General features: G+C 48.0%; 1 protein-coding gene across 2 annotated transcripts; it reads right to left on the bottom strand.

The window, feature by feature from the left end:
- Nucleotides 1-7,001: 7,001 nt before the first annotated feature.
- Nucleotides 7,002-13,996, bottom strand: RBM43 (RNA binding motif protein 43). 2 transcript variants are annotated; one of them, XM_054070661.1, is made up of 5 exons: nucleotides 13,903-13,996; nucleotides 12,101-12,238; nucleotides 10,998-11,196; nucleotides 9,698-9,792; nucleotides 7,002-9,616 (listed from the first exon to the last, which is right to left on the bottom strand). In XM_054070661.1, the coding sequence occupies exons 2-5, from the start codon at nucleotides 12,125-12,127 to the stop codon at nucleotides 8,873-8,875; spliced, it is 1,065 nt and encodes a 354-aa protein (XP_053926636.1). In that variant the 5' UTR covers nucleotides 12,128-12,238; nucleotides 13,903-13,996; the 3' UTR covers nucleotides 7,002-8,872. The 2 variants fall into 2 exon arrangements, with proteins under 2 accessions (XP_053926636.1, XP_053926637.1); XM_054070662.1 differs by lacking the exon at nucleotides 13,903-13,996 and having other exon boundaries at nucleotides 11,392-13,784.
- Nucleotides 13,997-15,606: the final 1,610 nt, after the last annotated feature.

Raw genomic sequence — 15,606 nt, 5'->3', positions numbered from 1 at the left:
GCTGGAGAACCTTTGATGTGAGGACAGGCTGAGAGAGTTGGGGTTGTTCAGCCTGGAGAGGAGAAGGCTGTGGGGAGACCTTAGAGCAGCTTCCAGTGCTGAAAGGGGCTCCAGGAAAGCTGCGGAGGGGCTCTGGATCAGGGAGTGCAGGGATAGGATGAGGGGAACAGTTTTCAGCTGCAAGAGGAGAGATGGAGATGAGATCTTCAGAATAAATGTTTTTCTGTTCAGGTGGGGAGGCCCTGGCCCAGGGTGCCCAGAGCAGTGGGGGCTGCCCCATCCCTGGAGGGGTTCCAGGCCAGGTTGGATGGGGCTTGGAGCCCCTGAGCCAGTGGGAGGTGTCCCTGCCCATGGCAGGGGGGGCACTGGATGGGCTCTGAGGTCCCTTCCAACCCAAAACATTCCATGATTCAATGTGCCCTGGGACTGTCCGATACAGGAGCGGCAGCACAAGCATCAGTTGACATGAAGTTAAAAACCATAGACCTGATCTACTTAGGCTGAGGTGCTGAGCAAGCCAAGCACAGCTCGCTCACAAAGCCTCTGGCATGCTCATTTTTAATACCTTAGTTAGAGGACACTCTCACACTCATCACCGTGCAGAACAGATTAGGACCACAAACACCAAATACCAGGGCAATCGCAGGCTCCGGGCACCTGAAACACTCAGGAAATGAACTTGTGCTTCACCTCTGGTTGTACATCTGCACTGCTTGCCCAGGAGCCAAGAGAGATCTGCTAGATGAGTGAGCATTTTGTTTTATCTCCGAGTACTGGGAAACTCGGGGGATGCTCGGCAAGTGCAGGTGCTAACCAGTCCGTGATCCCAGCCGAGAGGCTGTGCAGAAACTGGAAACACAAGGACAGCTTTACGCGCTGACTTCAGTGACACTGTATGGATTTTGCAAGCAAGGGCTCTTGCAGGAGAGGCACCACCAGTCCTTTGGTGCCCTCCTCTGCATTCCCAACTGGAGAACAAAGCAAGTGGATAAGTAGAGGCCAAAGAATTACCTAGATAGAGACTGCAAGAACTCAGAACTATCTCAAATCCTTCATCCAGGCTGTTCTTGGACACTCTATGGGCGTCTTGGACAGGAGTCCTGCTTTCACAGGACACTCTGCCTTAAGAAAGGCTGTGGATGCTGTCTGCAGAGAGTACTGCACACCTCCTTTTCCAAAGGGGGGACAAATTCTCCTCCAGAGCCGACTGGTTATCCCCAACAACTATAAAGTTGGTTTTAGCAGCCGACTTCACGCTGCACGTTTGAGTTGTGGTAAGATAAATGTCATTCTTGAGGATCTCCTATTTTATTAGGTATTCAGTACACCATCTGTGGCAGCGCTGCAAGCCTGGAGGCTCTTCAAGGTCCCCCACATTAAAACACAGAGAACATAGCGCAAACCAGCTGAAAACGTAACCCAGGCCCCAAACCAGCAAAGCTTTTAAATACCTTCTGTGGCTGTGAGGCTAATGATATGGCACACTGTGAATGTCTGGTACCCAAAGAGCTCCAGCCCACGAGGAGGAGGGGTGGCGTGAAAGCAAGCCTTGTTTCTGCAGCATCACCGCTCCAGAAAGCCAAGCCGGGCTCCAGGGCAGCGCATGTGCTTCCACAGGAATGCAAAGTGCTGTGGGAAGAGGGAAGGGGAGCCAAGCAGCTGGCTTCAATTAATCATCAGCTCCCTTGGAGGCTGGGAGGATGACTCTGGGGTGGTGAAGAGCAGAGCTCATTGGCTGGGGAGAGGGAGCGGGGGGTGTTGGGGTGTGTGGGCAGGCTGGGATGGGGCAGGGTGATCTCAGAGCATGTTGGGGAGCAGTGATGGGAGGTGGGGGGCAGCACTGCGAATAGCATCGAGCCAGCGACTAGATAAACACAGTTATTTTGTGTTTGACTTCTGCAGAGTTCGGGGGGAAGGTTGATAACTGTAGTTGTTGTAAATACTATTATTTTGTGGGCTTTCTTAATCTTTCCATCTTCAAGTTCTCTTTTATTGCTTTCCTTTGTTGTTAATTCACCATTTTTTGCTCTCGGGGACTCTCCTAGCAGCAGGATGGTTGATGCAGCTGAACTTTAACAGCTCCACGTGTGGGAAAAATACTCCAGCTGCTACCAAAGCCAGCATTTCTCATTGTGTTTTTAAGTGCGTTTTTGGAAGCATGGATAAAACTGTACATATGTAAGAGTGTGCTCCCAGTTCCTGTCCCTAAATGAGACCCCACTCCTGCAGGATCATCTCTCCTCTGGGTAAATAACACCTCGTTTCCCTAAAGCCCTGCCTCTACCCTATGTAAATAAAATCTCAGCCCCTCCAGGCCTGTCAGTGCGAGGCATTAATGAGTCTGCAAGATCATTTCTTCTCTCGTTTGGTTTGGCACTGCAGATGTTTCAGTCTCTCAATGTGTTATTCAGAAAGTTTGGGAAATGTAAAGTATGCCGGCGAGAAATGCCAAATCCTTTAACTCATGGGGGAAGCGCTCATATAACTTAGAGGGGGGGAAAAAGCGCTCTCAGTGGTGTTTACTGTATGCATTAAAACCTTCCAGTTTTTGAGAGCTGGCTGTGTCTGCTGACAAACAAAGACACCCACACAATGGTAGAAACGTCCCTGCAAGGTCAGACCCCATGCTCAGGCCAGGCAGGGCACGTCTGTTTGAAACACTAAGGAGAGATGTCGGTTTTATTACAATACTCCGAAAGATTTGTCAGGATCCAGGCCAAAATGGAAGGGTGTTTCTTTTAAACTGTGTCTTAACTGGAAATCAAACGCACAGATACCTGCCAGCACTGGCCTCTGACTGCAGATGCACACCAGCAGGAGGTGAGATGGGCTGCTCTTACCTACACGAAGGGTTCAGATCCTGAATGCAGCAGTGGCTCCTCCAAAGCCCTTGGACTCATAGAAATCCCTAGGTTGGAAAAGACCTTGGAGATCATCAAGTCCAGCTGTACCTGTCCACTACTAACTCATACCCCAAGCACCTCATCTACCCATCTTTTAAACCCTTCCAGGGATGGGGACTCCACCACCTCCCTGGGCAGCCTCTGCCAGCACCCGAGAACCTTTACAGTGAAGAATTTTTCCCTAATGGCTAATCTGAACTTCCCTCCTCAGTGCTTGATTTCCTTACCCATTTTTATAAAACCTTGAAAGAATGTGATGTAAAAGCACCTCATCTGAGCAATGAAAGACTGGAAGGGATGGCTCCCAACATCTGCTGCAGGCAAGTGACCTGAGATGCTTCCACTGGCTAAGGGACAGAGCAGGTCTTGTTTCTAGCATCTCCTCCTGTCCAGCGCAGCCAGGCAGGACCCAAAGGAGACTTTGGGATTTCGGCTGCAAAGGATCTGGCTCCCTCTTGTGCTCCCTGTGTTCATGGCAGGAGATGTTGGATGGGACTTGCCGGGTGAGGTGGCCTCTGCTCATCTCCTCCTGTGCAGTCGGTGAAGCAGATCACACCAGTGGCTCTTAATGAAGACCTGACCTAATGTGGACCATCTCCATATTCCGATACCCTTGAGCTTGGAGGAAATATTCCAGAAGCATTTGGACAACACCCTCAGCCCCACGGTGTGAATGCTGGGGTTGTCCTGTGCAGGGGCAGGAGCTGGGCTCAATGATCCTTGTGGATCCCTTCCAGCTCGGGTCATTCTGTGATTCAATGAAACACCAAGCCTTGTTTTTCCACAGATGTTCTGCAACTCTCCACAGCTAAGGAAAAATAAGTACAGTCAGTTCTGTCAGTTCTGAATTGTGCAGTTTTGACTAATTTTTTCTGTTGTTTGGGTGGGTTTTTTTCCCAATCATAACTAAAATTAATCATTAATTGTTGTTTTTCTCTTAGCCATGTTGTCTGGTTATCTCCAGGCAGCCTCCTGCAGAAATCAGAGAAGACTCACGGTAGGTGAGTGTCTCCGTATGATTTCCTTGTCCTCTTCTTTTGAGAGAGAGATGGAAAGGTCCTTTCATCAGTAACTGCAGCGATTGAAGGTTAGAAGCCCAAAGGACAAGAAATGAGTTATTTTGAATTAAATTGGATAGAAGGCAAGTATCTCCTAAACACCCACCAGCCCCACAAAGTCACCACAGAAATGCTGTGCAGCGGAGAAGGAATTTCCCCAGTGTTCGCTTGGCCCTGCTCTACAGCTGCTTTTCTCTGGCACAAGATGTGCAACAAAACAGGAACGTGTGTGTTTGTTTATGGGAGCCTCCCGAGAGAAGAACCAGAGCCAAGAGAGAGCCTCAGCTCCTCCGGATACGCAGCCTGCTAAGTTCATCTCCCCTCTCCTGGTGGGAGCACGTCCCCATCCAACCCCAGCGAGCTGCAGGTACCGACTCACCAACCACCCTGAGCTCACCCTCGCCTCATGACTACGGCCTGTGTTCACCTGGGGTTCATGCTTTTGAGTCTCCAGTGCGGCCAGGCAAAGACGTAAGCCTAAAAATCATCTTAAAATGAATAAATTGCTAGCAGTGCTATTTATTTTTCGTACACATCTTTTAATTGTTATTTTTCTTTAAGTAAGACAAGGCTCCAGAGAGTGGCGAGTACTTCTTCCATAAGGAAATGTCAGTCTGGCATTGCAGTCTTTCAGAAGGGACAGGTCTTTGGGAGTATGTGCTGGTTTAATAAACACACAGAGAATGATTTAAGGAGGGGAATGGAGCTGGAGAAGGGTCTGGAGCCCAGGGGTTCTGGGAGCAGCTGAGGGCCCTGGGGCTGTTTAGCCTGGAGAGGAGAAGGCTGAGGGGAGACCTCATTGCTCTCTGCAGCTCCTGGAAAGGAGATGAGAGGCAGGTGCTGGGCTCTGCTCCCAAGAACAAGAGATAGAACAAGAAATGGCCTCAAGTTGAACCAGGGGAGATTTAGATTGGAAATTAGGAAAAAAATTCTTTACTGAGAGAGTGGTGAAGCCCTGGTGGAGGCTGCCCAGGGCATTGCAGGAGTCCCCATCCCTGGAGGCGTAGCTGTGGTGCTCCAGGACATGGTTCAGCAGGCACCATGGGGCTGATGGTTGGACTGAATAAGTTTAGAGGTCTTTTCCAACCTTAATGATTCTATGATTCAATGCAATTCAAAGGTGGCAGAGGCAGTTTTGATGGCAACAATTAAATACACAGGAAGGGGTTTTTCTCCTACTGGAACAATCTCCATTCCCTGAGAATTTAATTTATCCTTTCCACTGCATCATTAGATGCACAGGTACCATAGGGAAGCTTTGTCCTGCCTTTGCCCTGCCAGGACAGTGCTCAGTGTCAGTGAGGGCAAAAGGACTCCAGTAAATCATCCTTCCTCCATCCTCCCCATCCCCTCCAGTCTACAAGAAGATTGCTTTTACATCCAAATTGGATCACATTTTCCTGCTAAGGGATGTCAAATTGTCTTTCAAATCCTCAGGTTTTCAAGCAGCAGAAAATGGTGTTTACCCTGCTGACCATGATGGGGAGCTGCCAGAAACTGGGCTCAGGTTCTGCTGCTGCTTGTGACCTGTCTTTTATTTTCAGGCGACACCAGTAGGAGTTGTGCCTAAAGCCAAAATGAGGCTTTGTCTTTTTACAGCATGTACTGTTATGTATTCCCTTCTGACGAAGCATCAGCACAGCAATAAGGACAAATATTTTATTGAAGTCCCCTGAGCAAATTCTTTAGGCGAATTAGAAGTGCAAACCTGACGCTGAGAATACTGAGTCAGCACCATGGATTTAGATCTCGGAATAACAGCTGCTGTGGTTTCCCAGATATTTTCCAATATACACAAACCCTAAATGCCTTTTTCAAGTGGAGTTTAATAGATACAGCAGCGCTTTGCTTGCCATAAAACTGACTGTGAGGATTCTGCCCCTCTGCTCCGCTCTGGTGAGACCCCTTTAAGGTAATAACACAAATTATTCCATGATTCTATGAATGGCACGTCTCCTACCAGGCCTAATACTGAGTTTTTTTGGTTTATTTGTTTTGTATTTATAGTAATGAAAAAATCAGACTTTCTTTTTTTGCTAAACATCTATTGTTTTCCACGGTATCTGCATCATAAAGGAAGGAACAAATACGTGTTTCACTTATGATGTTATTCTGCTGCAATGCTGTTTATATTTGTACAGCAAACACCCGTCTGTCCTGCTGGATCATAGCTTTTCTCCTGCTAAGCAAGCAAGGTCCTCTGCGAGGTTAAACCTTAGGGTAGCTCAGTGTTGATGCCACAGCCCCTCTGCTGTCATGGAATGGTTTGGGTTGGAAGGGACCTCAAAGCCCATCCAGTGCCACCCCTGCCATGGGCAGGGACACCTCCCACTGGCTCAGGGGCTCCAAGCCCCATCCAACCTGGCCTGGAACCCCTCCAGGGATGGGGCAGCCCCCACTGCTCTGGGCACCCTGGGCCAGGGCCTGTCACTTAGTGAAGACATCGTGCTGCCCTTGCACAGCCCAGAAGAACCATCAGAGGTGGCAAATAGGGTGTTTCTGGCCTGATCTGCTGCAAATCTGACATGAAAAAAGCAGCCCCATAAAACCTGGAGTATAACAATAGCTACTATTTACTAATCCTCCCTGATCCCTATTTAGTAGACACTCCACAAACACAAAACAACACACGCAAAGCTCTTTTTGTCTAAAGAAATTACATCCTCGGTATGAGACCAGAGACAGCAGATGGGAGACCACCAGGGGAAACAATGAGACAATGCTGGCTGGTGGGTGAGAAGCTCAGAAGCCCAGCATTGCCAAGGACCTGATGGCAACGGGAGCTCAGCGAGGGAAGCAGGAGAGGAGCTGTTAAAACTGAAGCTGAAAGAGTGGAAATTTACATTAGACATGAGGAAGAATTGTTTTGCTGTTCAGGTGGGGAGGTCCTGGCCCAGGGTGCCCAGAGCAGTGGGGGCTGCCCCATCCCTGGAGGGGTTCCAGGCCAGGTTGGATGGGGCTTGGAGCCCCTGAGCCAGTGGGAGGTGTCCCTGTCCATGGCAGGGGGTGGCACTGGATGGGCTTTGAGGTCATTCCCAACCCAAACCATCCCACGGTTCTATGATTTTGTGATGACCAAACCAGGATTCAGCAAATAAATTTTATCCAGCAGTGATGTTTTCAAGCTTTTCAGGTTTTGACTGAAAATCATTAGGTCCAAATGACTTGATGTAAGGCAACAGGACCTGAATAACACCCACACCAGCGCTGCAAACTGTTCGGATGTCGAGCCTGACTCAAAAAGCGACACCCAGCCAGTCATAACCACTCAGTAATCAAACCAGCACCAGTGTCACTGGTTTACCAGTCTAGTCCTAAATATCTGGTGAAGTGAACAGGAAATACTAATGCACTGAATCAGAAAATCATAGATAACGATGCTCCATACTAATGCAGCTCCTCAGAAAAAAGAAGGGAAGATCAATCCAGACCATAGAAAAAAGCACTAAGTTCACTAAAGGATTATCTCTCATAGAAGATTTTCTCTTTTAGAAGGTGGAAAACCTTCCAATCAGGCTCTACAGGAGCACCCAAACCAACTCAGTGCTGGAGGGCTGGGAGCAGGAGGGGCTATTCCAGGGCCTGACTCCAAGCACCCCATCTGCAGCCCCATCTCCCACTCCTCTTGCTGAACCCACTGGCTACAGAGGAACTTAGAAGAGACTAAGCCATTAAATACTTCTCCCTCCCACAATTCAGCAAAGTACTTAAGCTCACCATCTCCCTACTTTGAGGTCATACTTTAATCCACAGCATTGGCACCAGTGTAACCACCTTATCTTCCACTGGCATAACTGCAATGATAATCAGGCATGACAAGGAAATGCCTAAAGCATTTCTTAGGCTGTAGGTTTGGGCTTTCAACCAAAAGTCTGTGGGTAGGTTTAAACAGCACAGACACGGTATTTTGTATAACTACTTCTTTAATGGCATAAAAACATAAAGCTTTTCCCGTACAGAAGGCAAATGAGCCGGTGCACTGGATGTTTTGAGAAAGTATTCTGAACACCGCGATATCACGAAATAAGAGCTTTTTTTCCTACATTAATTTTATAAAAAGCCCAGATTAGGGTGGGCACTTGGATCTTTGTAACAGACATAAAGTTTATGTTTAAAAAACTAAAACCACACCAAAGTTGCTGTGTTCCTGTGGACAGGCTTAGTCCCTAATTTTACTGGGTGAGGTGGAATTCTGTAACAGGCTTTCATGTTTAGCTGTAAGCATTTGACCCCAGAATGAAAGGCAAGATAGACATAAACAGGTAACATATTGATAGCTCTTTAAAGTCAAAACAATATATATAAGGGTGTTTTTTAAACTATATATACCTTGAGACTATCAAAGTCTGACTGTCCGAGGGCATTTGCACAGTTTCTAACAAAAGGGAACTGTAGTGCTCCAAGACATTGAACTTAGAAAGCAACTAATGGTGCAGCCAAAGGTAACCGAAAAACCCACCATTCCCTTTTCCAGTGATCATCTGCTTGCACAAGGAAACACAACTCAGCTTCAGCACAGTATTTTCCATCAGGTTGGCCTCCCCAGCTTTGCCAGTCTGACATCTTATGATAATGAGAACTCCTTCAAAACCCCTCTTTTCTCATCATATGCTTCCTGATAGACAATGAGCATGCATATGTCCAGAATGCAGCTAATAAAAGGAAAAAGGTGGCTGTATCTGGACAAAAGAGGTCTAATCTCTTTGGTCTCTAAGCTCATGAGAGATAACAGAGATCATCTGTTTCCTATTCTGAACTTAATTTAATGTTCGGCAGGAATGGGCTTGTCCACCTTTCCCAGCCAGGAGTGGGAGAAATGCGACATTCCTTCAGTGAAACAGAGGAGTACAGGTTGCACCAGCTCAGTCTGTACAAGAAGCACAACACATAAAAAGCATGAACACTAACTTTCTAGCTGGATTGAAACCGTCTCTGAACCTTACTGCTCACTTCCTTTGTAAATTCAAAAACCTGGGAAGAATTCCCTATCACATCAATGTGTGTATCGTAAGGAATGATCAAAACGTGAGGGTAACGGGGTTTTAGACTCTCGCATGCCCATTTGTATCTCTGCTTTTCATTTCTGACGTGCTCTTCAAAGTAAATCCTTTCTTTACGTAAAGTATTATGGAGTTTTAAAGACTGTTGTTCAATTTTTTCTTTGACTCTTAATACCTGTCCAGCATCAGACCCACTTCCACCACTCTCAATGTATACTGTAGTTACATCACCATCTGTGACGTCAGAAATTACAACATCATCACTCATGAGGAGTGTCCTGGGAGAAAAGGACTTCATGTAGTGATAAATATCTGTGTCAAGAACAACCATGTGTTTTTCCCCATCTGCATCATGAACTGAATTTTTCATCTTCGCGGTAAGTCTGTGTTGCTGTAGCCTTGTCTTTGGTCTCTCATGGGATTTCCTTTCTTCTCTTTTGTCCTTCTCTGAAAGGGATTTTGCTTTTAGCAAGAGAAAGTCTCTCAGCAATTGCATTGCCGGAAATGACCCTTGAACAGAAATGTGCCCATTGGATTGCAAAGGACCGAAGCTCAGAGCTGTGCTCTTTCTTTTAAGTTCTTGTATCAGATCTTCCAGAACAAAATTATCTTGGAAAACAGACACATTGAGGACAGCTGTGACAGAGCTGAAGACCTAGGATTTTGAATTAGAGAAGTTGAATAACAGTTAACACAGCACTGGAAGTACAACCAGATACATTATGAAGGAGCTTACGTTGTCACAGTAGCGAGTTACTTTCAGCAGATAGCGTCTGGACAACCTCTTGTCTTCCAGCTGGTGTTCATCCTTCTTCACAACACTCTCTACAACTAAAGAGAAAGCCAGATTCACTTGTTGCTCAGTAAGACTTGTTGCAATACGTGGTTTCAATACATGCTGGGGGACGATGTGATTGAGAGCATCCCTGAGGAGAAGGACTTGGGGTGCTCACTGATGGAAGCTTGACATGAGCCGGCACCGTGCACTCACAGCTCAGGAACCAACCGTGCTCTGGGCTGCACCCAAAGCAGTGAGACCATCAGGGTGTGGGAGGGGATCCTCCCCTTCTACTCTGCTCTTGTGAGATCCCACATGAAATCCTGTGTCCAGTGCTGGAATCCCCAACATAAGAAGGATATGGAACTGTTGGATTGGGTCCAGAGGAGGCCAAGAAGATGATCTGAGAGCTGGAGCACCTCTGCTAAGAGGACAGGTTGGGAGAAGAGAAGGCTGTGGGGAGACATTATAGCAGCCTTCCAGTAGCTGAAGGAGGCTACAGGAAAGCTGGGGAGGGCCTTTTTAGAAGGGCACGGACTGATAGGATGAGAGGGAATGGCTTTAAAATGGAAGGGGGCAGATTTAGATTAGACATTAGGAATAAATTCTTCATGATGAGGGTGCCCCACCCCTGGAGGTGTTGAGGGCCAGGTTGGATGGGTCTTTGAGCAGCCTGATCCAGTGGGAAGTGTCTCTGCCCACAGCAAGGGTTGGAACTGGATGGGCTTTAAGGTCCCTTCCAACCCAAACTGTTCTATCACTCTAAGATAATGCGCCATTGCCAGTCTGATGGTGGAACACTTCATGGGTGTTTTGATGCTTTCCCTACCCATTTCCCATACACACACAGAGGCCATTCAATGCTCTTGCCTAGTATTTCATGTATTAGTCAAAATTGTACAGAGCTGCAGAAGCCGGTGTTCTTAGAACACTAATTGACAGCGATTTATTCTCAAAGGCCTGACTACAAACACCATATCTGTTATTCGTGGTACAAATTTATTCCTAGAAACAAACATAACAAATGCTTTGCACAAAACCTGTCCAGAGTCACGACTTCACTGAGGAGAAATCATAAAACCATAGAATGTTTTGGATTGGAAGGGAGCTTAAAGATCCTAAAACTGTGACTAATGAAAAGAGAAATGTTAAGTCTCTCAGTTCTACAAAACCTTCATATCAAGGAATAATTGAAAATCATTTGGTTTAGGGTTAACATTCTAGGCCTGTATTTCCTATAGTTTACTAATCTAAATACCTTCTTTGTCTTCAAAAGTTACATAGGCAACTCCTTTTTCCCTTGTTGGATACACCACTTCTTCCACATCCCCACCGTTGTTCTTCGACTTTTGGAAGTGAATCATCAGGATGTCAGCCATGATGTCGTCGTGCAGGAGGCCGTCTGGAACACCACAGATGACAACGGTCCTTGCTGATTTAGCCGCTTGTCCCGTTGCCTGCACATAGAGACAGGGCACGCTGTAAACACAAGGAGCACCGCTCGCCTCCTGTGGAGGTTACTCAGATGCAACTAGATCCCTGAAGTGACTCCCCTTCCTTTTGCATAGACAACACGCATGTAGCAGGTAATTAAAAGGGCTGCTGAATCAGATTTCAGCAATGCCAGACTCCTTCAGGCACCTTTACGTTACCTTGCAGTAAAAACCAGCCCGGCTCTTGTGTAATTTACACCCTTTCGGTATATTCTTTCCTTAGAGCAGTAAAAATCTGAACTAAATATAACAATTTCTCTAATAAAAAGTCCACTGTCACACTGATGAGGTGTTTCCTCTGATTCTGATATTCAAAGTCTGAAAGGAATGAAACATTTTAATCCCATGCGTTGTTCAGTAGGGACTGTCTTTTCCAAGCAGAATCATCAGATTCAGACTGTCCTTACTTGTCAGGTTCACAAGAGCTGGGATCTCGGGTTGTGCTCTGCCTCATCTCTCTCTGCTTACTGAATGAATAACCTTGTTAAATTGGAAGAACATAATCCCAGCCATCTGAGACTCGCAGTGCATAAAACAACCAACTACACACATGATTTTCATCAGAGCCAAACCTCCCAATGCTGAAAACATGAAACCCATCCTAAATACGATTTGCATCGATGTCTTGTTAAGCAAAGCATATTTTCTTTCCATTCTTATTACATGGACATAAACAGTGACATTTCACTGGGAATATCAAGGCAAAAATTACTGTAAACGGTGAATTTTGTAACAGTACATTGACTTTTTGGAAGAAAGTAAATAATGTAGATGTCTGCATGGCAGCATTCACGGGAATGAACTGTAACTTCAGAATGCCTGTACTTGCAGTCAGTCACTCCATCTGAATTCTTTAGGCTTCTCTTACAAAGTTTCTTCTGGACCTGGGCTGCATAAATCATCAGGGCCAGCACAGCAGCTACAAAGCCTGCAGAATGCAGAATGCTGGGGGCGAATGCTTCATTGACGTCCATCCAAATTCTCGTGGACCACCACCGCAGTGTTTCTGAAGGGAGTGAGGAGACGAATTCAACGCCACTGTGCAACCATGCAAGCTTTGAATTCATAAAGACACGAAGCCTTTTCTTTATCACCCATCAAATGTAAAGAGCCAGGAGCTTTAATTATATTAAGCAATTACATTGGTGGCAATGTTCGTGTGAAAGCAAGTTTCTGCACTAATGAGACAACATGAAGAGAATATAAACAGGCTGCTTCCAAGACGGATGGAGTTCTAGGAAGGATTTTCTCACGCTTCATGCAGCCGATGTGGCCCGGGTGCAAGTGGGAGAACTCGGCTGCCAGGCAGCACCTCGCACCTTGCCAGCTGGTATTTTGGAACAATACTCCTGTCTGCTACTGGGTCAGAAAAAGCCCCATGAACACAGAGTTTGTTGGTGTAGAATCACTTCCAAAACCAGTCTGTGGCTGTTGCTGGACAGAAATGCAGAGCAGCAGAAGGTGGCACAATGACACAGGTGGGCAGATGAGGAATGGGGCAAGGCAAGCTTGCTGGTGGCCATAGGGTCCTGTGCTTTTGGTGTTCTTGGCAAATACACCATACAGATCGACATTGGGAAGAGAGAGAGAAATGAAGACATACCCATAGACCCCATCTGTTATTAAAAAATGTGCAATATCAGTCGTGGTGAGAAGGGAATCAGAGCTGCTGCTGCCCTCAACTCACTGGAGAGCCAGGAGGGCTGCTGCTTGAGCACCAGGGATTCCTTCAGTGAGGAACCCAAGCCAGGGACAGGCAGCCCAGAAAGCCAGACACATCCTGGGCTGCACCCAGAGCAGCGGGACCAGCAGGGAGGAGGGGATTCTGTCCCTCTGCTCCGCTCTGGTGAGACCCCACCTGGAGCCCTGTGTCCAGTTCTGGAGTCCTCAGCACAAGGAAGACACGGAGCTGTTGGAGCGAGTGCAGAGGAGGCCACGGAGATGACCCGAGGGCTGGAGAACTTTATAGACTAGAAGGGATTATGTTTTTAATAATGAATGAGAAGTTGCTGTGTAAATGCGAGGCCAGAGCTGACTCATAATCTCTGCTGACAAAGTTCTGTCAATATTTACTGACATACCCAGAGATCTGTAATGTTTAAAGTATCAGTTTTTATGAGAAAGCTGCTTTCAAGAAGCGTCTGGAAAAGCGTAACGCACTTTCTCACATTCTCTCGTTCATTTCTGCTTTATCCCGATAATATAAATGTGGAACTTAAATGCTAATGTAAGAGGTGCTGGAGTTCCAGCTATGAAAGATCTTTCTATGTCTGTAAACACAGAGCAGAGCAATGCCTCCCGTACAAGGACAGGCTGAGAGAGTTGAGGTTGTTCAGCCTGGAGAGGAGAAAGCTGTGGGGAGACCTCAGAGCAGCTTCCAGTGCTGAAAGGGGCTCCAGGAAAGCTGGGGAGGGGCTCTGGATCAGGGAGGGCAGCGACAGGATGAGGGGAACGGCTTTAGCCAGAAAGGAAGAAGATTATGATGAGATTTTAGGGAGAAATGTTTTGCTGTTCAGGTGGGGAGGCCCTGGCCCAGGGTGCCCAGAGCAGTGGGGGCTGCCCCATCCCTGGAGGGCCTCTCTGACCCTCCGATCCCCGAGGTCCCCTCCACCCCCCCACCCCTCGTCTCCCTGCTGCCGCTCTCTCCCCTCCCCTTCCCCCATCACTTGCCATGGCGCTGCCGCCGAGTCCTCGGCGAGGAAAGTGAAAGCGAAACGACGGTCTGTGCCGGCGCGGCCGCCCCAGCGCTGGGACACGGGAGCACAGCGCCTCCTCCTGCCAGAGACCGGCCCGGCCCGGGGCGGGGCGGGACGGGAAGGGCGGGGGACACCGCGGGGGCTGTCTGTTCCCGCCCCAGCCCGGCCCCTGCCTGCCCCGGGGCTGCTGTGCGGCTGGAGCGGGTGCCTTAAAGTCATAGAATCACAGAATGGTTTGGGTTGGAAGGGATCTCAAAGCCCATCCAGTGCCACCCCCTGCCATGGGCAGGGACACCTCCCACTGGCTCAGGGGCTCCAAGCCCCATCCAACCTGGCCTGGAACCCCTCCAGGGATGGGGCAGCCCCCACTGCTCTGGGCACCCTGGGCCAGGGCCTCCCCACCGGAACAGCAAAACACTCCTTGCTAATATTTACTCGAAATCTGCTCTCTTTCAGCTGAAAACCGTTCCCCCTCATCCTATCCCTGATCCAGAGCCCCTCCCCAGCTTTCCTGGAGCCCCTTTCAGCACTGGAAGCTGCTCTAAGGTCTCCCCGCAGCCTTCTCCTCTCCAGGCTGAACAACCCCAATTCTCTCACCTTGTCAATGTCGCTGAAAATCTCATATCGATTCCATGTCCTTAAAACCCAAACCCTCTTGCTGCAATACCTTATAGGAATTTTCCATTATTTCCTTTTTAAGGATTCACTTCTCAGCACCTGTCAGTGAGGTGCAGCTGAAATCCACAGCATTTTATACCTTTGCCTGTTTTTTCTCCCCTTTCTTTTCAAGGTGTCGGACTTCATCAACAGTTTAAGACTGTTACCTGCAAAAATACACACTCTCTAAAAGTACTCCAGACCCGCTACTGTTTCTTAGTTACATACAAGCTGATGGCTCATCAATCCGTGCCTTTGCATGCACTAAACAGCAAGAGGTGCTACAGCCACGTGAATCTCACTCAGTAATAAATTCACCCATCAACTGTTGTCTGAGCAGCTCTTCGGTTTCCCTTATTCCACCCCATCTGGTGCTTGTTAACAGTTTTCCTAGGATAAAATGAGTGGTGAGTGGCGTTCCGCATGGATCAGTATTGGGACCAGTGTTGTCTAACATCTTTATTGGAGACATGGACAGAGGGATTGAGGGCACCCTCAGCACGTTTACTGGTGACACCAGGCTGTGTGGTGCAGTCCACACGCTGAAGGGAAGCGGTGTCATCCAGAGGGACCAGGACAGGCTTGGAGAGGTGGGGCTGTGAGAACCTCATGAGGTTCAACAAGAGCAAGGTCCTGCACCTGGGTTAGGGCAATCCCAGAGACACAGGCTGGACAGAAAAAGGATTGAGAGCAGCCCTGAGGAGAAAGGTTTAGGGTGCTGAGGGATGAGCAGCTCAACATGAGCCGGCAACGTGTGCTCCCAGCCCAAAACACCAAACCACGTCCTGGGCTGCATCTAAAGCAGTGGGGTCAGCAGGGAGGGAGGGGATTTTGCCCCTCTGCTCTGCTCTGGTGAGATCCCACCTGGGGCCCTGCAACCAGTTCTGAAATCCTCAGCACAGGAAGAACATGGCTCTTTTGGAGCGAGTCCAGAGGAGGCCACAGAGATGAGCTGAGGGCTGGCGGCCCTCTGCTATGATGACAGGCTGAGAGAGTTGGGGTTGTTCAGCCTGGAGAAGAG

This window comes from Cuculus canorus, chromosome 6 (assembly GCF_017976375.1).
Source record: "Cuculus canorus isolate bCucCan1 chromosome 6, bCucCan1.pri, whole genome shotgun sequence".
Lineage (NCBI taxonomy): Eukaryota > Metazoa > Chordata > Aves > Cuculiformes > Cuculidae > Cuculus > Cuculus canorus.
Note: the sequence above shows the minus strand (reverse complement) of the source record. Positions and strands in the feature narration are given on the sequence as shown.

Bases quoted from the DNA above. Each gene is read 5' to 3' on its own strand.
- RBM43 (XM_054070661.1), bottom strand. From the start codon at position 12,127: ATGCAGCCCAGGTCCAGAAGAAACTTT. The intron at 11,197-12,100 runs GTAAGAGAAGCC...CTCTATGTGCAG, and splicing joins CCAGGTCCAGAAGAAACTTT to GCAACGGGACAAGCGGCTAA. The intron at 9,617-9,697 runs GTAAGCTCCTTC...TCAAAATCCTAG, and splicing joins TAACTCGCTACTGTGACAAC to GTCTTCAGCTCTGTCACAGC.